The sequence below is a fragment of the Pieris brassicae genome, chromosome Z (assembly GCF_905147105.1).
Source record: "Pieris brassicae chromosome Z, ilPieBrab1.1, whole genome shotgun sequence".
Classification (NCBI taxonomy): Eukaryota; Metazoa; Arthropoda; class Insecta; order Lepidoptera; family Pieridae; genus Pieris; species Pieris brassicae.
This window is the reverse complement of record NC_059680.1, coordinates 2,391,211-2,417,341: the sequence shown is the minus strand read 5'-3', so window position 1 is coordinate 2,417,341 and position 26,131 is coordinate 2,391,211. Positions and strand designations below refer to the sequence as shown.

General features: G+C 36.6%; 1 protein-coding gene across 2 annotated transcripts in view; it reads left to right on the top strand.

Annotated features, from left to right (window-relative positions):
- The window catches only part of LOC123718476 (PTB domain-containing adapter protein ced-6), a 32,640-nt gene that overhangs the window by 240 nt on the left and 6,269 nt on the right, over positions 1-26,131 (top strand). The window contains exons 2-5 of one of the 2 annotated variants that reach the window (XM_045675007.1): positions 6,403-6,654; positions 20,105-20,222; positions 24,792-24,956; positions 25,790-25,892. In XM_045675007.1, coding sequence (XP_045530963.1) covers positions 6,593-6,654; positions 20,105-20,222; positions 24,792-24,956; positions 25,790-25,892 — 448 coding nt within the window. In that variant the 5' untranslated portion in view covers positions 6,403-6,592. The remainder of the gene's footprint in view (positions 1-6,402; positions 6,655-20,104; positions 20,223-24,791; positions 24,957-25,789; positions 25,893-26,131) is intronic. The other variant, XM_045675008.1, reaches the window with a different exon arrangement.

The following is a 26,131-nucleotide window of genomic DNA, read 5'->3' as shown; positions in this document are numbered from 1 at the left end:
GGGTACGCGTAAGCATTAGTAATCTATATAAGTAGGTTTTGCGATGCATCCCATGTTTTAAATTTACTTGAAAACTGCCAGGGCGAATTGTGAGAACTTTCCAACAATTTTGAAATGTAACTGCGATCCACGGCCTCATTCATAATTTATAACGGAGTATATTTACTTCCAAAAACAATGGAGATATTTGTAGGTATACCAAAGAATAACAATAAATTTTCTAAATAAATACTGTAAAGCGTGAGTTGGTTTGTATTAGTTTAAATGCTAATAACACGTAACAGTTTAAATAAGCTTTATTAACTATCAAAATATATCGTAGACGTTATTCTAACTATTGTTAATACATTTTGTTGTACGACATTGTAAATGCCGTTGGTCCAGTGGCTTAAACATGCGACCATCAAAACGCAGATTGTATGTTCTAGTTACGGTTGAACACCAAAGGATTTTTTGATGAGCGTGCGCTTTTTAGGTCTTTAAGTACGTCAAAGAGTATGAAATAGTTCGTGTGCTCTCGTTTTTTTAATCTGCCTTTTAATTGCCAGATTGCCTTTGTTTATATGCCAGTAGGTATACTGCGTCTGACAGCCTTCTTCGAGTCCGTGATAATTGGGACAAAACTTTGTAATTGATATACTGTATACTAGCGTAATACGAATTGCAAAGTTAGTTATCCTCACAAAGAAAGAAAATTTCAACACTGGGGAAGTAGTGAACGCACGATCTCAGAGGCCCCTTTAACCACAAACCTAACAGATAGATGAATTTTAGTATAGTATAATAATGTACAAACTATAAGCATCATTGTGTTAACTGTTGTTTCAATACCAATGACAATGTTGAAATCGTATACAGATTTGTTTATTAACTAATCCATTCCAACTAATAATTATTATTGCGCTTGCGTAGTAACAAGAAAGCGTGGTATTGTAATCAATTCGTGTTTATTTCAGTTAAATAATATTTAATTAAAAAAGCTTTGGAACTTCTGTCAAAAATGTAATATTATTTGATTTAACCTCGAATCATTCCTAATCGTTAATACAGACTGGCTGTAAAAAGATTAATACAATATTAATATCGCTATTAAAATTACATTCCAAGTAGCCTTTGTAAAGTCGGTTAAAATAAAATGTTAATAGCAAACGAATGCATACTTCGTAATGAATGCAATCTCAGAAACAAAGGAAGCAGGTGCATTTGTTATGAGATAGAACAAAGAAAATGATTCAAGCAAACAATATTAACAAAAAAAGCCTTGGAGACGGATTTCAACGTAAGCGTTTCGGAATGTGATTAAAAAAAACAAATTTATACCTGAAAAATACGAATAAGTTTTGGTCAAGACCAATGAATGAAGTTATTGATTTTTTTTCAATTTTAAAGAATTTTTGCGCCGGTTAATTATGTATAAGAACTTTGGTGAGGATATCTATTGTTATTTTATTGGCGTAAAAAGTTCTAAAACTTTGTGCTAGACTTTTAATGTCAAACTTACATAACAAATAATTTGACAGCTCTTAAGACATTGTTTATGTATTAGTTTTTATTTTTTTAAATTCTCCTATATTAGGTGACGTAATTTGCAAATGCGGAATCGTGAGATTGAGGTCGAAATATGCATCGTATACCTGTCTCTTTCTCACCTATAGATCTATCCCCCTCACACAACCGTTAGGTTAGTTGACATCTAGTTATTTACCGCTTTCGTAGCTGGATCTTGGATTAGTGTACGCTGAAATACTATTCATTCTGAAGCCCTTTAAGTGAAACAATCAAAACATCTTTAGTATATTTGTGGAATTGGCTGAATTTAGTGTTTTTTGGTTTATTCAGCGCACTATCGCAGTTGGGGCATTCATCAATCGAAACGTCTTTACATGCATATAATCCCACTTAGCCATAAACGCGTTGTAACTATATATTTAAATAATCACTGTCACGTCCCGGATACAAGAAGTCATACGGGATAATAACAGCACATATAAAGGGGACATGAATAATTATTTTTATCTACAGTTTTATAAAATTGGTCACAAACCTAACACAGAACGTGATATACATACATAGAAATAAGAAAGTTGAACTTTCACTTTCGCGTCGTAAAACCAAAAGTTAACTAACGAGCCCGTGGTACGAAATCGATTCTCTCGTGGTAGATTAATAAATTTGACAATTTATAAATAATAATAATAAAAGCCCTTTAAATTAACAGCTTAGAGAGGTTATATATATATATTTTTTGTTATCCTAACTTCCTTAAGTACCATTGATCGGAACCCCTTCCCAGATAAAGCCTCCAGCTTTTCCAAATATCTCCGTCCATGGCTTTCTATCTCCATTTGCTTCTTGCTAACACTTCTATTTCTTCTATCCATCTTTTTTGGTGCTCTTTCTTCCCCTTGAGTCCATATGGTTATCTTTAAAGTCCACCTTTTATTCATCTAGATCTTATTGACATATAATACACGATTTCATTATTTTCATTATTCCCTGGCGGAAGAAGGGCTACTCCAACAACTTTTTTCACCATATTTTAGTTTTGCCATCGTCACTCATTATTTTCCAGCTACCTTTCCAGCTGCAAAACTAAGGAATAATATATAAATGAATTTTAATTAAATTTTTGATGGACTTCAAAATGCAATAAAAAATTAAAAGTTTTTTAGTCTTTACTAAATACCACAATTATAGGCATTTATAAACACGAATGGGTGTCCATGGGCTGCACTGACTGCATTTTGTGCCCATAAATTCCGCCCATCCTATTCCATAAGATAACATTTTATTTTTATGCCTTTGTTGTTGCTGATTGGAGGTGGCAGGTTGTACCAGCACTCAGTTGAATTGTAGTTGCATTTATTTATTTGCATTGCATTTACTATATAAGTATTGTTTCATGTATAACACCAAAAAGCAGTCATGTGAAAAGTTTTAAATACATTTTTTTTGTTGTTACTTGTCCTTGTATTACTTAGACAATTGTTTGTAATACTATGTTGATGCTGAGGCAATCCAACTTCATAAACAGGAACAAAACATCTAAAAAGTAACCTATTGAGTTACTAAAACTAAAGTAAATTTATGTACAAGTGTGGTATCTCATAACATACATAAACATAAAACAGGACAAAAACATAAACACAAACACAATACACACTATACAACACTAAGACTGTTAATACACATAATATTACTTATTAGCCATAATTATTGAATAGGAATCTATAGTAATGTTGTGAGCTTTTCAGTTAGATATAAAAGTTTATTTATATAAAACGGGTATGATCATATGTATAAATTCCTGTTTAACAAAACTAATAACCAATTCCAAGATGCTATACTATTCAATAATATGATTTGTGCTATTGTATAAGAGAATTGAATTTATAAAGTGTTAATATATAATAGATATAATAAAATTTATCATTCACTCATAGGCTGTATCTAAAAAGAAATAGGGATGTGTAGTTCAATGCAACATGCAGGTAAGACTACATCTGTAATAAATTAAATGACTTGACTTACTATCAACTCATTCATTGTACACAATCTGTTAAAGGACTGACTTATGAACATACCTTACGCACAGTTGGAGACTCTTGTGAGAGCTAAAACATTACACTCCTGACGTAAACATCATTAAAATTAAACAAATAGAATATTAAAATGTCCTGTTACCAGTGTACCAACCTATAACCCTGGTATGTAAGGAGGATCAGCGACGGCTGAGTTGCTTGATCCTATTAGGGTTTTGAAAGTTGGTGCTAAAGTATCATAGACAATACATACTCTCCCTCTCTCAAGACATGCTTTATAATGAGAGGTTGGTGACTTTCTGCGCAACACCTCTTTGTGGAACCAGATGCCCGTAGTGAAATTTCCAATACAACTTAGGCCTTCAAAAAGTGTACCATTGCGGTGTCCATGAATGGTGGTCTGCCACCTGCATAGAAATCAGTACAATGTAGTATTGGCGTTCCGGGCTTCGAGGTTTTGGTCCCCCTGCTGGTGACCGTTGTCCTAAACTATATGAAAAAAAAATCCAAGGCTCAGTTGGTAGGGCCTCTAGGGATTTCTGTATGTGTTTCATGATCAATTGTCTATCTAATTGGCAAGTAGGTGATCAGCCTCCTAACACACGTCGTCGACTTTTGGTCAAAGTCATCCCGTTTTCTTATGATTATTTCCTTCACCGTTTAGTCGAATGTAAAATGCGCACATAGAAAGTCCATTGGTGTGCACCGGGGATCAAACCTAGGACCTTACGGATGAGCGTGCGCCACGCTGAAGCTCTAGAACAATACTGCTCTATTAGCTATATTATTTGTTTCTGTAAAATATATTAACTATATGTAATTTGTATTATCAAGAAATCTTGGGTATTGCCCGGCTGGTTTATGTGGATGATGTTATGCAGAGAACTCAAATACAATTAAATTGGCATTTAAAGTATCAATGGGCGGTAGGTACTTCCGAACCAATTCGACTTACGGTCCTTCAAAGAGTGTTTCAATTGTTAAAATGCTGGCAACGCACTCGCGATCCCTCTGGCGTTTAAAATGTCCATGGGCGGTAGGTGTTTCCGAACCAATACGACTTACGGTCCTTCAAAGAGCGTAACAGTTTGTAAAAGGCCGGCAACGCACTAGCAAACATTTAGAGTATCAATTGGCGGTAGGTGTTTCCGAACCACGAACATCAGTTGAGCCTTCTGCCCGTTTGCCCCCTATTCTATTAAAAAGTCACAATTTTTTTATTAACTAGCAGACCAGTGTTAGTTTAAATCAAAATCGGCCCAGCCGTTTAAGAGATTAATTATACGTACAGAAGATATATAGTTATCATTTGCGTGAGGAATTACGTAAATGAATACGGGAAAGCGTTGTACGGATGTAATAATGTTATACGGTTACTATGTAATAGCTTGTGGTAACGAAATTGTTTGCGAGTAGGCTAACGGGTTAGGATTTTAAATTAAGCGCGTGTATCTCAAAATTCATTTGACAGACCGCACTTTCTGATATAGAACAGGGGAACGGGCAGGAGGCTCAGCTGATGTTAAGTAATGCATTGATAATGAAGAAGACTGACAAGTGCCTTTTAAGAATTGATACGCTCTGTGCAGGACCCTAAGTCGAATTGGTTCGGAAATACTTCAGTGGGTCGCTGGTTCCACATAACGAATATCTCTGAATACTCTTCAAAATGTAGAAGATGCAGACAGACCCCCAGTCTCCACGCAACGCTAGATTTAGCGTGGATCCCTATCAAGGATTTCCTTTTGTGAACTAGCGAGCTGTCGGTATCCAGATGTTGATGAGAGGTTCTTCCTTGGATGATAATATTGTTACGAGCAGAAATACACTAATTACCACATACAAAACACTTTTATCACTTGTCTTCACTATTCGCACTTTATTTCTTTGGTGTTTATTTCTCGGAATCGCTCTCGAAACTGAATCAATTGGTCGTGTTTCGCTTATAAATAATAATATTGAACGATAATTGAGAACTCTCTAGGCAGGATTGCAACCGAGAAGCGGTTGCACCATTCTGAAACTTACGTACTCTTTATCTCTTTCGCACATCGCTCCGTCCTTGTCATAGAAGGATCCGATCTTACCTCTCTCTCTCTCTCGCGTATCATTTCATCCTTGTCCCACACCTAGAAAATTCGTTTAGAATATTCCTTAGTGAAGAGGGCATAACTAGTCCTGAAAATGCCTGAAAATAGGGTTCCTAAAAATCGTAACGTTTAAGTACACTTACTCTGCTACACAGTATTTACAATATTCTTACCTACATAGTAATAATAATAATTGAAAATGAATAAATAAAAAGTTAAAACAACGTATCTCGATTTAACGACGAACTCCCCGAAGCGTCGAAATCTTTTGGCTTTGGTTGGTTTAGCTTGTCTCCCATGCAATGATACACTCAACATAGCATTACACCCACTCTCAATAACAACAACTATTAAATAATAAAGTACTTTTTAAGTTTCTGAAATTAGTAAAAACTGCGCAGCTGTGTACGTTCTTTTATTATTATCTTAGCCCGCAATAAACTCGACTTATGGTGGCATACGAAATTTCCAAGTTCTTTTGTTTACAAATTGGGATTGCTTGCACGTGTAGACTATGACAACTTTGTAACGCCATAAACTGCACAATTCCCTTCAGTGTCGTTATATAGAGTTTTCACTGTAGTTTAGCTGTCATTTCCTCGATATATTAGGATAATTATTTGCTGAGGAAAGCACTGACACCGAATTAAATCTTTAAATATCGCTTGGAAAAAATCAAAGTTGAAAAGACCTGAATTTGAGACGTTATTTTTTCCTACTATAAGCAGATATGTTAAACATTAAAATAATATATTTCTATTGTTGAACAGCCGGAGCTCGAACGCACGACCTTGGAGAGAAACCGAATAAGACTTGTTGCATACAGCGGTCCAAATATCAATAACATATGTTATCTGTGGTAAGATTCATTTGCATCAGAGAATCGCTCAGTCGGACCTCGCATTCGTGGTGTGCGGACGTCTTCTGAATATTTAAAGTGAAGTGAAGTGGTGTTTAAACATGGACGGGCCTTTAGTGACGAGTTATAGCGACGATTTTAGTGTTAAAGGCAAGAATTCAAGGTAAATACGTTTATGAGAAATAAATTTACTTAGTGATGTGTGTTTACATCAAGCAAGCGTTTCTGATGTTGTAAGTTCGAACCCTGTAACGCACGTAAGGTGAAGGATAACTATACACAATCAGGCAAAGGCTGATCACCTACTTGTCTTTTAAGATTTAAAAAGTTTATAAATTAATCTTCCAATTCCTAAGTAGGTTAATTAAATCTCGTTATTACGATATTTAAACATCGCTAATTAATCGAAAGGTTATAAAGAAACGAGGTCAGTATGTTAACTGCATTTAACTTATGATTAAACTTAATGTAATAAAGATCGCGTGAATCTTAGGAATGCTATTTAGGCGTAACAACAATTTTTTTTTACAAGCGATACGATATTTATTTACGGGGTCGTGATTCATCAACCTGGGTCTATCTTCCCTGGGCCACCAATCTTTCCTACTAGGTACTTGATTTTTATCCATTTGATAAATAACTACAGTTATTATACAATTTATGACTCGGCTTATTGTATGTATTGTTGTCTATTTATATGGGTCTTCAGTAATGTCTGTGTTGTAGCTCCAATTTTGCGAATATGCTTGTAACAAATAGAACACATGTACTAAATATATTTTCGAAAAACGTTCCTATTTTTCTAAGAACTTTCGATTTTGCTTTGCAATTTCCTTTCGTACAACACCCTGAACCGAATGATTTGTTCGCCGATTTAGCGATTTTCATGGGAACACGATGTGTTCTACATTGCTTTTGCGAATGTACTAATCCATTTTCTTCAGCGAATGCCACACATTAGTACTCAATTTCTTTAGAATTTTTGCCAAATTCCACATCATGACAACTGTAATTTCTGTCAAAATCTACATTCAAAATGGCGGTTTGCGTTTCGTTTCACATGTTCTGAAATACACGCTGCTTGAAATATTATAATAATTTATTTTAATAAAAGTATAAGATGTACGTTTCGTTTGGACGAATTTGAATACGATACACAAAGTTATAATTTTTTCGGCAACTTCGGCAGTCAAAATTCCAGGGGTTCCAATCAAGGTCCACCTGCATACTCAGTATTATCAAATTCAGACGGAAGTATTTTTAAATCCAACCCGACATCTGAAGCAGCGTAGTAGACGCTCCAGTACAAAGCGAGTAGATGAGGCTGGGTTTCAGTGGATAGGGTCAATTGCAACCCATTGCAAGTGACGAACCGACCACTTTAAATAACTTGTCCCGGCGCGAAAGTCTGTAAATTTCATAAAAAAAGATAATGCTACGTCCAAAACACTGTTTATCTAGATAAAATATAGTTTTAATATGCTTGGTAAAATTTTACAAATATTGAAGTTGGTTTAAAATTTCAACCTTGACACAGATTACATATTTCCAAATATAATAAAACGAAGTGAGGCTTCAATGCAATAATTTCGTATGTAAAATTTAAAACTTGTATATAGATAGCATAGATATAATATATATGTCTGGACCTGTTTGTCATATGGTCTAATGCAGGTATTGCGATGCTCTCGCTGCAACCTTTTAGGTCTGGTTCCTATGTATCTGTTTCATGAGGCAAGTAGTTGATCAGCCTATGCCTGCTTGGTTTGTTGGACTAAATATACAATGGAAAACTGAAATTCCAGTAATTTTACTAAACATTTTTCTATATTAAAATATTATAATTTAGTGAGATCCTTGCTTGATTTTATATTAGGTTCCATTTTAGCTAGATTCAGTTTTAAGTCTTAAGTGTTAGATCCATCCCTTAACAATCAAATCGGGGCATAGGCCACACCTTGGACACAGCTGGTTAACACTGGTTAACAATTAAAGACGGTTATTCAAAGCGACTTATCGTACGTCATTATTATATAAATGTTATTTTTACGCAATACACGCGAACACTTTCTATATTAGAATTGATGTTTAAAAACAATATTTATCCTCCCCGTAAGACGTGTACAATATAATTTTATGTAATAGGAGGCAAACGGACAGGAGTCTCATCTGATGTTAAGTGATAACCCATGGACACTCATATGGCCAGGGGGCTCATGAGTGCGTAGCCGTCCTTTTAAGAATTGGGACGCTATTTGAAGGGTCCTAAGTCGAATTGGTGCGGTAATACTTCAGGAGGCCGCTGGTTCCACTTTTTCCACGCAGTTGTGGAACGACAAACGTCAAGGTGATACGGATTGTATATCGTATTCTGGCTTGACGTCAGATGATGAAACTCAGCTGCTAGTCCGAACAACTGTGCACATTCTCCCCCCAATTTATCTGATACTCCACATCTCTACGCAACGCCGAAATTTTAAAATCAACATTTATAAGCGCCAATAGTTGTTATAATAATTGGAAAAACCCACCCACCTACTTGCCTCCATATCACGAGACAAATATAGAAGTGTTGCTTTACATAGAAGAAAGTTTATTAACCAGTTTATCTAGCCTATCCTGCCTTTGCGCGTTTTTCATATAATAGCTATATGTATTCATAAAAAAAATACATACACTATCATTAAAGCAGTAAGCCAATACGATAATGTCGAAAACCATATAAATATTTTAAAAAAAAAACACAATACCGCTACTGTAAACTCTGTGAACATATAAAGATGTCATGGAGACCGCATTTAGTACCAACGTCTTTGATAACGGGGAGTATGCAATAGTCTGGTTGTGGACCTTGGTATCGCAAACAACCTTGGAATTCGCCGTCGCACATAGTTCTTGGTCACTTGGGTGGCTTATCCCCCGCAAGTCTAAGCATATAGTATATTCTGGCCTCGGATAACAACCTCTCCGTTCCTCTAGTAGCGGTTCACTGTTTCCTTCACTTGATCTAAGCGTTTTAAATTCCTGCTTTACCGTCATTCACGTTGTCGAATGCTTTAGTCCAGACCTCGCCGGCTATACATTTAAGGCCTATTGTTATTTATACCCTTTGTTATCAGGTATTTTTATGAAATTTGAATTTGTGTCCCCAAAACGGTTTATGTGGTGTTGTAATTGTTATGTGTTCTAGTGGGAGGGCGATGCTGTTGCTTTCGGGATTCAGCCAAATGGGCAGGCACGACCGGGGCACTACCACTGTCTCACAGAAAACTGGCGATATGATACAATAGGTTCATCTTGTTGTACTCGCGTTTCGTGCGGTGAGTGAGACTCCCAGAGCCCATCATGTTTGATAGGACCTATCTAACCTCTGGCTGCGCGTAGACTGAGATGACCTACTACGGATCACGCGGATAGGTCTTTTCATGACTTTGCCTTGGCATATGACCTGACTCAAATGGTTCCTGCAATTATGCGAATACCAGATGTTGGACCTTCTGTTGACCTCTCATCCAGAGATCTACCAAGTCTCCGTCGATCCTCCTCTGGTTTCGTCCGATCATTGTGTGGTCCGGAGTACTGTGCCTACGCGCCCTCCACGGCCCCGCTTTTCGGGCTGTTGCCGTATTTGGCACTATATAACGGATCCAAATAACGCCCAATAGCTATAACCTCCTTGCTCTCGAAAATAATGGAATCTATTATTAATGGCCAGCTCTTGAGTTATCTAGAGGGCCACCAGCTGATTAGCGAGGGTGAGGCGCCAGCGGTTAGTTTGGACATAGCGAAAGCCTTCGATCGGGTGTGGCATAGAGCACTGCTGTCGAAGCATCCAGCCTTCCAGGCTTCCCGAGAAATATACGACTGGATCTCCAGCTTTCTGGCCTATCGGAGCATCAAGGTGGTCATCGCCGGAGTATGTTCTCATCTTAAAGCCGTGAACGCTCTAGTCCCACAAGGCTGTGTTCTGTCCCCGACCCTGTTTCTTCTGCATATCAATTATATGTTGCAACTTAGCAAAATTCATTGCTATGCTTATGCTATGCTGGGGTCTCTGCATCTTCTACCGCATTTACCATGGAGAGTGCTCAGAGGAGTTCTTCGGATTAATACCTGCAGCTGAGTTACATCATTGGGCGTCGAGGCAGAATACGAAATTCCACCCATATCACCTCGACGTCCGCCGTGCCATGACTGATCCTTTTTCAAGGGAATTTTTGCCGCGCACCACCACCAATACCACCAATTCTTAAAAGGCCGGCCACGCACTCGCGACCCCTCTGGCGTTCAGAGTGTCCACGGGCAGCGGTATCACTTAACAACAGGTCATCCATAGATCACTTCAGGTGCCTGCCCGTTTGCTCTGTTCTATAAAAATAAAAAATGTGGGCTTGGGGCCGTTCAAGTATTACGTAAACAGATTTACTGCAAGTTACATGGTTCTCCTACTCATAACTTTATAATAATATTTTATAGCCTATGTACATCAGGTCCTGGTCTTTGTAGATATTGACGTCTTCTATAAAACTGTGGAACACTTATTGTCAATTGTTGCCGCAGCATAAAGGAATCTTTATTGGTCTCCACACCTTGGGTTACATGGCTTTCCTGCTCATATTTTTGATAATATTCTATAGCATATGTCCATCAGGTCCTGGTCTTTGTAGATATTGATGTCATTTATAAAACTATAGTACACTGCTTTATTGTCAATAGTTTTCGCAGCATATAGAAATGTTTATTAGCCTTCACACCTTGGGTTCCATCTTAATTTCATACTATATACATACATGCTATACATACTTGATTGAAAATATTTTATAGACTTTCAGGGATAACGTAGAGTTCTAATGGTGTACAAATTTTGTAAAACCCGTCCAGTTTTGGATGCTATTTAAATCAAATCCTTACCTCGTTAGAACATAAGTTGATTAACTATTTGATGAGAGGAATTTTTTAAAATTTGTAGGATAAAAAACGTCTCGTAGGTTAATGTAATTAGCCACGTATTGTACTTAGTATTTTTCCAACTCAAAATTTTCCGTTAAGGAAAACATGTTCTTGTTTATTGTACTATTTCGTCTATAACATATGAAACTTTGTTGATATGAGATGAATACATATTGGGTTTCCAGGAAATTGAGTAAATTGAAATTTTAATAGTTAATAATGTTATTATTAATTACAAATTATTGGTTACATAAACATCAGTTCCACAAAGGCGGTTTCTGGTCTCCTCCACTATTCAGAGGCTGGCCATTGAGGTATTTCTGAACCAATTCGACTTAGTTTCCTTCAAAGAATGTACCGATGCTTTAAAGTTGCCGCACTCGTAAACCCTCTCGCATTTGTCTATGGGCGGTAGGTATTTCCGAACCAATATGACTAAGGATTCTTCTAGCATTGTTTATGGCTGGTATTACTTTACATCAGGTGAGCCTCCAACCCGTTTGTCCCTTGTTATATAAAAACTCAGTTTGTTAGTCAACTAGAGACTAGAAGATTGGTTGTTTGTACTCAATTTAGTTTTTAGTGTCTCGACGGCGTGTCAGGCACAGAAGGCTGATCACCTAGTTGCCTATTAAAATCACGAAAGAGCTATCTGAGGCTCAGACGTAAAAAGTTGTAGCGAACACATCGTAACTCCGGCTTTAGACTTTAATCACGCAAAGGCTAATCACCTACTCTCGTTAAACGGATACATAGGACCCAGACCTAAGGATTGTAGCGCCAATGGCTTTTAAGGTAGTTTAACAAAATATCAATGAAATTAGCTCGTGGTTGCATTAACGACCCGTAGTTATTATCAGTGTTCTGATATAGAAACGTCGAGAAAGTTTTTTAATCGTAAAATTACTGTTATATTATATCGCTTTCTTTGAATCATTGATCCGTGCTAGAAAGTTGGTGTAAGGCTTTAGGAAAAGATTGTATTTAATGTAATAAGTAAAACTAAAATTTGATAAACAGAATATTAAAATATGTTTAATAAGTTTGGTCCCTGTCCTACCATTAACGCTGGCATTTCCTCGCTGAGTAGCGATAGTTATTCGTTGACTACTACGATGAGAGTTTGGGTCTATGCATCCTGCTTCGTTTCATCATCGTACGAGCCGTATTAAGTCCAGATTTTATTCGCATCGGCTCCATGGCTAGAAGTCTTCCACGATCTGTTTTGAGACATTCTTTATTTGCGAAGTGTGGAATCGACTCCCGGAGGATGCGGTGGAGACGTTTACAAGATGAATTTTGAAGGCGTTTTGATGTCACGTGACTTTCGTTTACAATATGTATATGTTAATAATAATAAATCGTTTATTTGCAACGAAAGTGGAACATTCAGATTGATTAATTAATTATAAAATCACACAGTCAGCCTTATAAACATGCAGGCATGCAAGTGTCATAATAATAAGAACAGTTAAGCTATTTATCAATGCTGTCAAAGGTTTTGGTCGTAATGCTCTCCCTATAATGACACCATGCCTTTTATAAATCTCATCAAATTCCCTCTGAAAGCATTACACGGCATGGATTCCTCTGGGAAGGTGATTAAATACTTTGAAATGGCGTAATTTTAATATTGGTTCAACATTCATGCACCCACAGCCGTGTTTATTCACGTTCTAAAACCTTCATTTTTGACTCTCAAATGACCTACTGTATAGAAGGTTTGAAGTAAGATTATATACGGACGAAAATAGCACTTCACTGTAAAAATAATTATAAACAATTGAGATTAATATCATAATGCACAGTTAAAAACGCATGTGAATTATATTGTTTATGTGGGAGATTGACTCAAGGCGACAAAACAATTCCTCTATGCATAACTTGGTATAATATCTATGGTCGATTATGAGCAGTAAATAAAAATAAAGTCAAGAAATAAAATGGTATTTGATAGGACCTTATAATACCTTATATTATAGTGACCTTATACGAAAGAGAAGACGAATTAGAATGGTATCCAGAAGACAAAACCTGAGAAGTACGGACTTCGGAGTTACCAGGAATGGTTTTGGGGCTTTTAGAGAAGAAAATATTCTCCAGTTTTGGAGGTTTGACTTAAAGAGGTTCTACTGTATTTTTGATATGTTTCCTTCTTGCAGCCTAGTGATCTCAGCGTGCGACTCTCATCCCTGAGTTCATAGGTTCAAACCCCGGCTGTGCGCTATTGGACTTTCTATGTGCGCATTTAACACTCGCTCGAAAAATATCGTGAGGAAACCGGCTGGTCTTAGACCTAAGGCGACGGCGTGTGTCAGGCACAGAAGGCTGATCACCTGGTTGCCTATAAGAGCATTAAACAGATACAAAAATCTGAGGCCCAGACCTAATAAGGTCGTTGCGACACTACCTTGTCCTTCCGTATATTAAGTCATATGGAATATAAATAGACACGTGATCATTAAAAATAATTGTTTGTCACATATCCCAAGGGTCGCCGTTTTGTAATCGGCCCTTGAATCAGACAAATTTGAGCCAATTTGGGCCAATAGATGGTCAAAGTTCACTGATATTATCCACTTAGATTAATAGATGTCCGGTTTTAAAACATGGGGGCTACATAAATCTGTACTTTGTTTACGAAATATATGAGATGAGAAAAATAAAATGTTATTGAGAGTTATCTGTATTGTATATGCTTTAAGAAGCTTTATTATTATCTAGCTTAGTCTTAGCTCAAATTTAAAAAATCGATTTGGCTGCGTCGTGAATCGTGGATGTTAAAGAACCGTGTCGTACTATGATCGTAATAAGACTGTCGTACTAGGACCATGTCGTACTATGACCGTGATAGGATCCGTATAACATATGGCTTCCCCCCGCGAACTCTATTTCGCCTTAATATGATTTACTTAGCCTATCTTTTTAGGAAATACCAATATATGGAACACTTTACTAAACTCATACACGCTTTACCCAAATAAAACACTTTTTCTCAACAAAAACCTTTAGAATTATAATATATAAACTATCGAATTGGTGTATTCGATACTAGCGACATATTTGCGAATATTTGCGAATATTTTATATATAATTTATCTTAGATATACTAATACTGTTTTGGAGTTAGATTAAAATATATACTGTACGCAGAATGATAATTAACACATAAACATGTATTATATTATGTGTTTACAAGCAAGAACTGTTGCGACGCAAACTTTGTTTGCGTTTTGGTGGGTTGTTAAATTTTATTTATGAATGTTTTAGTTACTAGAAGATATATCGGATGGTGATACAACTATCATTTATAAATATTTATTATATATAAATCCAAAAAATCATTTATTTAACCATTCTCTAACAGTTTCTAACTGCTCCAATTATCTTTTGAAACATCCTCTATATATTTAGGGCACATGAGACTCGCTCTTATGTATTTAGGATAGCGAACTATATATATTTAAAACCCCTTAAAAAAGGTCATCGCCAGTGTACAGACCAATGCGGGCCACTCCTTAGCAATCTCGTGCTTGATGTGCTTGACAACTTGACTTGGAGCTCACGAACTGTCCTCCGCCAGTAGTCTGACCTCTGGGCGGGATCTCTCCAGTACCAGCTCGTACTACTTGGCCGTATCATTCACTTAAGTTTCGGTGGAGTTGTTCGGATGCACACGACGAAGTACAGCTCCGTCACCAATTCCTTCTACACCAGAACTGGTGCAATATAGTATTAATTTTTTTTGGTAGTTTAACGTATTATGTAACTCTAGTCTCTCGATAATTTGAAACTCACGGACCAAGAAGGCAGATAATTTAAAATTACCTAATTTTGTCGGAAGTTAATAAGAGTTTGATAAATCGTGATTAATTTTATCTTTGTTCCAACATAGCAATAATAATGATAAATAGAAATTAAAAACAAATTGAAACAGATGGTCGCAGGTCTGATACCCTGTGGTAGACTTTAAATGCTGGCATTGCCAACACTCCAAAGGGAACAAATATATTTTGCTATATTATAATCACATATTTTTATTTCGACTACACTCTGTCATTGTTCAATTAAAAAAAAAAAAAAAAACAATTGACTGTGATAAACACTTACCACAATTACTAAGAGTTAGAATTTTCGTAATTTATTTTTTCTTTATTATTATGTAAATTAACAATTATTCACACACTTTTATTTCGACTTCTGTCTATCATTGCCCAAGGAGTTTTAATAAAACAATTAAAAGGTCTGATAAACACTTCAAATTATAGAGAGTAAGGAAGCCTGAACTTCAACTTGAGCAAGTTGAGCAAGATACTATTCCTTCAACTTCAAGTTAGCGAGGGGACCAAACGCCCTTGATTTGAGAACTGGCAGTAAATGTAAAGTTAAAAGCATTTTATATACATTTCTGTTTTTGATGTTCATAAATGTACATTATGTTACCTATATGAATAAATTATTTATGACTTTGACTTTGGTCCCATTAAATTTATTCAATTTATACAGTATTTTCCAAGGGATCGGAAAAATATCAAATTATCTAGAGTCGAGTGTTTGTAAACATTCGTTTGGCATGTATGCTATATATAAAATACATAAATAACTCCATCACTGGTCTACAGCCTATTCCCTTGTTACCAGGTTGAGTTCAGTAAGGTACTTGTTCAGATATTAATATAAATCAATATACGAAGGAAGTTAAGATATTTTTAAACTGCTTATCTCCAGTTTTCCTGGATCTATGACGAAATAAGTGAATAGTGTCGTGCCATAGACTATCGATAAATGTTATCTAATTTCTATATAAACACGTCTATATGGTTTAACGTGAAATGACAATTATAATATTACTTAAGTATTGGGTTGAGTCCTCAACTATTGGTGCGATCGAATCACGACTGTGCACCAATGTTTACTAAAACATTATATGATAATGCCAAGGCTGCCTTAGAATATTAGGCAAATGGGAAGGAGGTTGATGATTTTAAGTGATACCGTAGTCCATGGCCACTAACATTATGATAGGGCTTGCAAGTGCCTTATAAGAATTGGTACCCTAAGTCGAATTGGTTTGAAAATACTGTCGTTCACTGAAGCAGATATGCTTTTCTATATACATCGAGAAACTGATGCAAACCAAGACTCAAATAGTAATATATTAGTTATTGAACTGTAAGAATCTATAATTTATTGCGACACGTTAAGAATTAATTACAGTAAAAATAGCCAAAGATGCCATAATATTTACAAAAAGGTTCAAAAATCAATTAAAAATTTCAACATATTTAACTGTGTAATACCTAATTTAGCTGTGTTTATGATGGTGTGAGAGTGTAGAAAAGTGAGATTATATACGCGAAGGTGTACTCATGATGCAGATGATTTAGCGTTATAGATATTCTTAATACTCATTTTAAGAATATTCTATTGATAGAAGCTATTAAATATATTATAAATACATTGCGTTAAACAAGTCAAGGCTTACATATTGGTCGTTTTATGTCTAAAACTTGAGTTAGTGTTGATGTGTGGAACATGTGACAAAGCACGACTACGCGTCTTGTAGGCAATAACCAAACCTGTCATAAATATATCCAGTCGTGATGCAGAAGGAAACGGTCAATTATCATATGAGTTAAGACTGAGGGAGCTCGTGAGCTCCACTCGGCAGGGCATACGTCCGGGATCTGAAATATTTTTTTTAAATAAATCCCAATCATTTGATGCAAAGACATAATATGACGAATTTAGTTTTCCGGAGTCAAAATTATGTATATGTTAGCAAAAACGTTTTACTGCGAGAGATATAACTGAAGTACAAAACTTAACTATAACTTAAAATTAACTTGAGACCACAGATTTTATTTAATATTTAAATACAGATATGTGCAGTGAACGTTTTATTTATACATGCATGTGATATATTTAAATAAATCAGTGGCGCCACAACCTTTTTAGGTCTAGGCCTCAGATTTCTGTATTTGTTTCAAGATAATTTGTAAATTGTAGAAATTTGTCAATCTAATAAGCAAGTAGTGGTAATCAGCCTTCTGTGCTTGACATGCCGTTTACTTGGGTTTCAGGCAAGCCGGTTTCCTCATCTGTCTTCGTACGAGCGAATTTTAAATGCGCACATAGAAATAAATTCCATTGGTGATTGGATATCGTACCTACGACCTCAGGGATGATATTCGCACGCTGTGCTACTAGGCCAACACTGCTCTTTTAATATTTTCGTACACTAATATTGTAATGAGGAAAGATTTAATTATAAAGGCTCCAAAACTGGACTGATTGAAAAAATATTTTACCATTAGAAACCTACGTTAATAGTTTCAAAAAAATAGGGGTTTAAGCCCAGTAAAACTCCTTATATGCCGCGGAAACTATTAATATGTACATATATCTAACAAAAGAATATATTTTTATCATTTAAAAGTCATAGCTAGTATATAATTGTGTGAAATTGCAGATGAATTAAAAATAATAGTTTTATATTCGATATCGAAATATCAACAACACTACAACTGGTTGAATGAACTAACTTGCATCAGACCGTGCCAGGCCGTGCTTAGTACGGAATCGTGTGTCACCTAATTGATAAACGTCGTAACCGACATACGGTATTATATAACCTATGTCAAACTATTAAGGTCGCGTTTAGTATGAGCGTTGTTCGCTAAGAAAGGGAACTTGGTAGTATGAACCTTATTGCTTTGAGTTAAGGTATTTTACTAATAAATTATGTAACGATGGAAGATTGAGGTGTTTGTATTGAAATTTGGCACGTGTGTCTGTTGTTATTAAGCCGCGTATTGCGTGTTAGCTTTAGGATAAATTGTTAGATTTTTTCATGTTGGCTCTATGCAGGTGCGTTTTGAAAATGTTCCATTTTTAAAAAAAATACTGTGTTTGTCAATCGTAATGCGTATTATTTATTTATCTTAGTTTAGCTGACATATATTATATATAACTAAAACACATACTTTAGATATAGTTAAAGGGGAATAGATACAAAAAGGTTAATTCACGAAAAAAAATCAATGAAAATTATTCTTTTTTTAGTGCCTCTCCATTACCATACCTACATCTCCATGGCCGTTAGCCTCTTGAAGCTTGAACTCTTCTGGAGTCGCAATACCAGTCCACAGGGACGTTGCGAAGCCGTGATTTTACCTAGCAGCATACCTTTTACCCTGAATTTGACCCATTATAATTAATTGAAGGTGGTGGGTGTGTGAAAAATATTAAATACATTTAACTACATATGTAATACCTATATCGGCTATGTTGTTTGAGGATGTGCTCACGATGCAAAGCAGGTTTAGCGCTATGGATATTCTTTATACTTTTAAGCATATTCTGGGACAGCTTAAATAAGTCGCTATATGTCCGGGCTGCGGGTTACAAATACGTTTTGTGTGTACGTTGGTGTGGTGTTGATCTGAGTGGATTTATTATATATATATACTTGCGTAGTTATAATTTACAGAAGCTTCTCGAGAGTTAACTGTCTGACTCTCGTATGACCTTGCCTAAGCGCGAACTATGGAGTCTGTTATGTCAATCTCCATGTAGTTGTGGAGTTTAACAAAACAAATGTAATTCAATAAATCATATATCTATTGTTAAGGGGCCGTTCAAATATTACGTAAGCACTATGGGGGGATATCTTTGGTTTTCCTATGTAATGATTACGTCAGCAGTAATTATTTACTGTTTTATACATATTACCTACCCATTGTCTATGCTTTAAAACGAAATGCATTTTCGAGGATTCCTACATACAATGAATGCGTTTAATTTTATTTCGTTTTGAGCTGGCTTTTGCTGGGGGGGGGGGGGGGGGGGGTTAAATGCAATAGCAGCACATCTGCTTTAAGGGCCTTGACAGCTCAGCTCAAGCTGGGCTGGGCAACTGGAGTGATCTAAGTACGTAGTAAAGGTTCACGCCTTCCCTTGGTGATGGCGGTTTTTTATCCAAATCTAATTTTACCTTGCCACGACGCCTTTGGCCTTTAAATATCAAATCTGTTCAGTACATCGAGAGATAAGCTACAACGTCACAACCCATACTTTATATTACATTATTAATTTATTCATTAACACGAATTAACATTAACAGAAACACATGAATGCAACACGTGGAACTATAATTGTTATCTGCGTAATTTAAACGGAAAATAATTTATCTAAGCGTATAAAAAGTGGAAAGGTTTATATGTACTGAAATAATTTTAAACTTAATAGCTTCAGCGTGCGACTCTCATACCTGAGGTCGTAGCTTTGATGCTCTGCTGTGCACCAATAAGCCTTCTATGTATGCATTTAACATTCGCCTGAACACACGACTCGGCCTTAGACCCAACACGACGGCGTGACACAGGAGGCTGATCAGATAGATTAGATTGAAATGATCATTAAATAGATACAGCGGAATCTGAGGCCCAGACCTAAATAGGTTGTTGTTCCACTGATTTATTTATTTTGGTACTATAATCATTAATAATAGTCCGAAATGGTGCCCTGCAGCTCTTGCGCTTGTCTGGGGGCCGTGAAATGGACCTGTGTCCACACAGCTAGCATTTGAGAGCCCATCAAGAGATCAAAAACCGGAGGGTGTGTTTTATGTAATCTCAAGCAATTTTGTGTATTTGTTTCAGAATGTCTACCCTGCTCTTCTGGCAGGGCAAAGGCAAGGCGAACGGCGCCCCTAATGGCAGGAACTGGATACACGCACCAGACGCATTGGTGAAGGGGCATGTTGCGTATTTGGTTAAGGTAATTATAAATTTTATGTGTGGTTTGTGCTGGTTACAGTTGTAACCGTGAAGTCGTGAGGAATGAGGTATTAGACCCAAAAAGCGCAGAAGATTACCTACTTGCCTTTAGGCATCTTCTATTAAGGATGCCGAAATTTTAGGCCCAGATCTAAAATCAGTGATACCGCCGCCCATGAAAATGGCAAGCAAGTGCGTCTGCCTTTTAAGAATTGGGACGCTCTTTTGTTGAAGGAAAAGAATTTAAAGTGGCTTTAATATTATTATTTTTATTAATTACTTTATAATGATGAGAGTGCCTGTGATTGGATATACTTTCGGGACGTAACTCCAACGATTTGGCCACGCTGATGAAGAAAGCAAAGAGTACACTTGGCGTACGCTTAAAAATATTGATGCAAAAGGAGGATAAGGAGAGGAGCAGGAGGAGGAGAGGAAGAAGGAGCAAAAGGGTTTTCTGATAATTGAAAAAAAAAACACTTAACCGTTTTATAATATTTTGAACGGAACGACTGTTCCGTCCGTTAATGCCAGCATGCGATAGAAAGAAAACTATTGTAATTAAACTTAGTGACGAACGGAAAAGTGAAAGCAGGAAACCAAAACATAATATATGCTGAGCATGCCCTGCAATTGAAATGGAGATGGGCAGCACGTAGCCCGTTACAGAGATGGATGATGGTAAATAACCAACCAATGGCCTGGACTGGCCCAAAAAGAAAAATTAAATGGGCAGTCAGGCAGTCAGGCAGGCAAAAGAGTAATTGACGAGATAGCTGGCCCAAGTTGGTTTATGGTATAAATTTAAGGGTGGGAAAAATTGGAGGAGGCCTTCTCCCGGACAGGGGCCTCCTCTTAATAACATTATATATATATATAAATATATTTGTATATTATATGTAAATAAATAAAGGCTTATTATCACTCTCTTCAGTCGGTAACTCATGTCTTGAGTGCCGTGGTCAGTAAGGGCTCTGGACTGATTCCATAGGTTTCGGTCCAGTGCCTACAACAGTGTATACTCCGTCGGCATATGGTAGACAGGCGGGGGGGGTTGGAGTTGGGTTAGGATGGATTTGTTGGCGTGCCTCGCAGTCCACGGTATTCTTGGCATTCGCCTCCAGCTTCGCTTCTCAAAGGCGTCAATCCTTTGCCTTTCTAATTGGCTGATCCGAAGAGAAATTAAAAAATGTTGTTATTACATGATAGTGAATTAACACGATTATGAGGAATTTACGCATGACGAGTAATTTTGCTTTATCGGTAAACCGGGCGAAACTAATAAATTTTCTAAGTAAGAGCCGTTGCCTAATAAATTATGTAACGTGTTATTTTTATGTATTTAACGAAGTGTAACTTAATAAATAAGAGAACAATATGAAAGGAACAAGTAATTGAAGGTTGTGTGACAAAGAAATCGTCACCTTCAACCCGAGGTCGTATTTGAGATGAGCGGCGCATGAGTGATTCCAGCGATGACCCCTCACATTTTTTGACACGGTCTTTTCGTGGATAAAGAAGCAAGACTCTGCCCTGAAAGTATTTACAATAATCGCGGTGTATTCTCGATATTTCTGTGTGAGATTCATAGTCATGTCATGTCCAATTGTGTGCGCTCCAGTTTCTATTGTGTTGTTAAATGTTTCTATTGGGTTTTGTATGTAGGTACAATACAAGAAAACGGCGAAGACAATTTAAAAGGTGGATAGAACAAGGAAACAGTTAATGGCATGGAGTGGGATACTGCAGGAATGGCGGGGTTTGGCGTATGCCAAAACAGAGCACACAGATACCTAAAAAGCTTAAGAATATAAATGTGTCTAAGTGTAAATGTATCTGAAATAAAGGCTATTTTGTATTAAAATAATAATTATGCCTCATTTATTCTTTGGAACCAACATTTCATCCATCTTTACGAAGGAAACACTTACAAATTGTATACAGTAATCATTATATTTTTTTCCAAAGACCTCTTATAGAGTATAGGCCTCCTCCAACTAGCTTCATCATATCTTGAGCATTTTTCTCCCACCAACTTTAAGCTCGTCAGCCCACCGTGCAGGTGACCTCTATTCCCTGGTGGCCCTTTTTGTCCATCTGCTATTGTTCTGTTTCTTCTTTCTTCTTTGCAATGGGATAGTGCATCAATAACTTTTATTTTATTTTTTATGTTATATATATAAGAGTAATGTATGTGTTGTATGCGGGAATTAAATGTATTACAATAATTTTCATATAAGTATGGACATATTTATGAAAACACTGCAAGTATTCGATACAAGTCCGTCCAGGGAAGGAACTTGAAGAAAAATTCCACAAGGCCCACGGTTTTTTACCCGGTTAAAAGGGAAAGTACTTCTTTAAAGTAACTGATAAGACGCCTGTGTCAGACCTACCCTCACTCACACTCACTCCGCTGGCTCTACGACCCAAAAAGTGTCTTGGCCTCCGGCGAGAATCTTCCAGCGCCTGTACCGCCAATTGCTGGCTTTCAGCTGCAGCGGGCTCCTCTGTCGATCCAGCGATCACGCATCATCAATTTGTTGAGGAAAATGCAACAATACCAGACGTGATAGTGTGGTTTATTTATAAATTGTTTGTATTCCGCATTACAAAGGATATTCGAGACGGCACGTGTTTGTGGGTGTCGCCCCTTATCAGTGGGGGCGTACGTCACATGAACTCATTACAGTTGAACTCTACGATAAGAACTATTCTGGCGGCCTGTTTGTATGATTTTAACAATACAGCTTTGTAAGAATGAAATCCCTCCAGAAATTAACTTTCGGTCTCGGAAAGGGTTACCGCGCTTGTTCAATTCTACAATGAATCTCGGTGCTGTGATCAATTATTTATATGTCCTTTCGAGACATGTTCTGAGCTTCAACAACTGAGCGTTATTTAAAGCAGTTAATAGGCAGCGCCAGCGCTATGTGGAACCAGCCACCCATTGAAGTATTTACGACCCAATTCGACTTAGGTTCCTTCAAAGTGCGTACCAATTCTTAAAAGGCCGGCAACCCACTTGCGAACCCTCTGGTTTTGAGTATCCATGGGCGTAGGTAGGTAGAAGAGAAGTAAGTTTTCATAATAGAAGACAATCATCAGTGATAAAATTTAAACAAACATTCCAATATTCAAAACTGTCACACACACCTGCACACATTCAGACTCCAACAGCCTTGTTTAAAATGGCTTCAATTTTTTATAATATTTACGTATATGTTCGAGGCAAGGAGTCATAATAACATACAAATACAGATCCGAAGTAATTAAACTATAAACATTGCATGCGACATGATACTTAAAGCTATTGACCGTGACACAAGTAATTATTATGTACTTCGTTTAGTGTGGCATTATTATGTACCTACTTCGTTTAGAGTGGCTTGTGCAACGATCTTCTTAATTATCACTACACGGTGAGGGCGATTCGTGACATTTTCAATTTGGATTTTGTATCTATCCAATGCCATTTTGTACCATACTTTTTAAATTACACACATTGTATGAGCCAAGGCTGTACATTTTGTTTTTATAAGGCTGGTTTTCCTAAATCGGCGGAGTTACGCCCCCGAGACTTAGGCATTCTCTTCAACTGTTGCATTGCAGTCATTTGTGACATACCAATTATTTATTTATTAAGAAAATTAACAGCACAATACAAAAATAGATGTGTATATATATATATATAACAATGTGGGCCAATTAACAATCTTCACATGTAGATTTTTTTTTCAAATAAGCAAGAAAACATACCAATTATTTTGGTTTTAGAACAAAAAAGAAAAAAATATGAAAATTGAATTAGTTGACAATGGATCATCCATCATGATCGAAATAATTTTATGTCAAAGCTCTCCTTGCTGCCACGACACTCGTGGCGAACATATCAATGTCAATAGTCAACTCATTAAATCTGTTCGCTGCTCTAACCATAAAGTTCCACCCTCTATAATTTATATTCACTTTACATGTATCACGGTTATATATGGTTCACGTATCTTACAGTTTCGTTTAACATTTCATTAATTCGCTTATATTCTATTCTATAAATAAATATATGATATAAATCCTCTATCATTTAAAGCACCCAGGTGACTCAGGAACCGTACACAGATTACATTTCGTTCAAAGCCTTCGACGAATCAAACTCCAACGTATTAGGATTTGTGTCTTGTGACTTTACGTATAATATTCAGCATTACTAATTTGGATTTCCTTAAATAAATGCTTAAGTCTGAGTAATTCTAATCCATAACGCTTTTTTCATGGCAAAATACTCTCAAATGGACTTTTCTCCAACTGTCTGGTCATCACAGTCAAAGTACGGCACGGTCTACATCCATAACGCTTTTAATGCCATTTGAGATTACTCTCAATAACTGTTTATTTTTCATACTCCCAAAGTCTGTTCCACCCTAATCCCTTAGACTATTTTGGCTCGGCTTCAGACATCATTCCTGTCTTTCGCTTGGCCTTCTTGGACCTAAACAGCTTACCTAAGCTTCGTAGGAGCTTACCACAGATTCGATGAGAAATTTAGTTTAAATTTTCCAAATTATTTCAGTTCCTCGGCTGCACACACGTGGATCAGCCGAAAGGGATAGAAGTGGTCAAGGATGCCATCAAGAAGCTGCAATTCACGCAGCAACTGAAGAAGTCGGAAACAAAAGATGCCGCTAAATGCAAGAAGGTGGAGATTACCGTGTCTGTGGATGGAGTGGCTATACAGGTATTTTTTTTTAATGTAACAGGTCGCAAACGTCTTCAGTCGGGTGAATATAGCCCCTTACTTACAAACGTGGCTAGTAAATTTAACACCGGTTCAGTAGATCCAGAGATTACATACAACCTAACAAATTTTACCTCATTAGTAAAGATTACAACACTAATGAACGTGTAATAATAACCACCTACAATGAACACAATAGTAAAGTGAAAAGTGAAACTGTTCCTCCATTTTTAGGCTCAGTACGTGACTGAATTGTCAACTAAGATTTCATTTCGAAAGTTTCGAATGACACGGAGGCTTGTCTATTGAGACTGTGAGTACTGTACTCTAAGCCTTAGACACAATAATGTCTCAGCTGATCACCTCGAATCCCATGATACAGATACATAGGATCCAGACCTAGAAGATTGTAGCAAAAACATCGTAATAAATTAGCCCCAATCAGGCATAGGCTAATCACCTAAAAGCCTCATGAAACTGATACATAGGACCCAGCCCTAAAAGGTTGTAGCAAAAACATCGTAATACATTAGCCCCAATCAAGCAAAGGCTGATACTTGCTGCGTGAAACAGATACATAACACCCAAACCTTTAAGCTTGTAGCGCCACTGTATTATTATGTAGGTTCCACCCCTCAGGTATTTTGTGACCTTAACAATAGTCAGTAAATTTACAGAAAACTATAATTAATTATACACCTAATCCTTAATCAGGAATCACACCATCTATTGGTGGAAACTGTATCAAAATCCGTACAGTATTTTAACGTTATAATTATATTGATTGACCGATTGCTTCTAACATGACTTTAATATCTAAATTATTATTTTAGGAGCCAAGATCGAACAACGTGATGTATCAATTTCCACTTCATAGAATCTCCTACTGCGCTGATGATAAAGGAGCGAAGAAGTATTTCTCTTTTATTGCTAAAGGTAACTTATTTTTCATGCCTTCATTGGACGAGGGAGTCTAATTTAAGTTGAATCTAGTACTTACGGGATATGTGGAGGATGCAAGATGCTGCTCATCCCTGACCTTAAGAAAGCTTTCGACCAGTCTAACTAATGTTGATATAAACTGAAAGAAAGAGTAGAAACACAAAAATAGAATGAAATATAAAAAGCTCTTTAATCACTAAAATTTTGTACACATTTACAATAAACAATATATG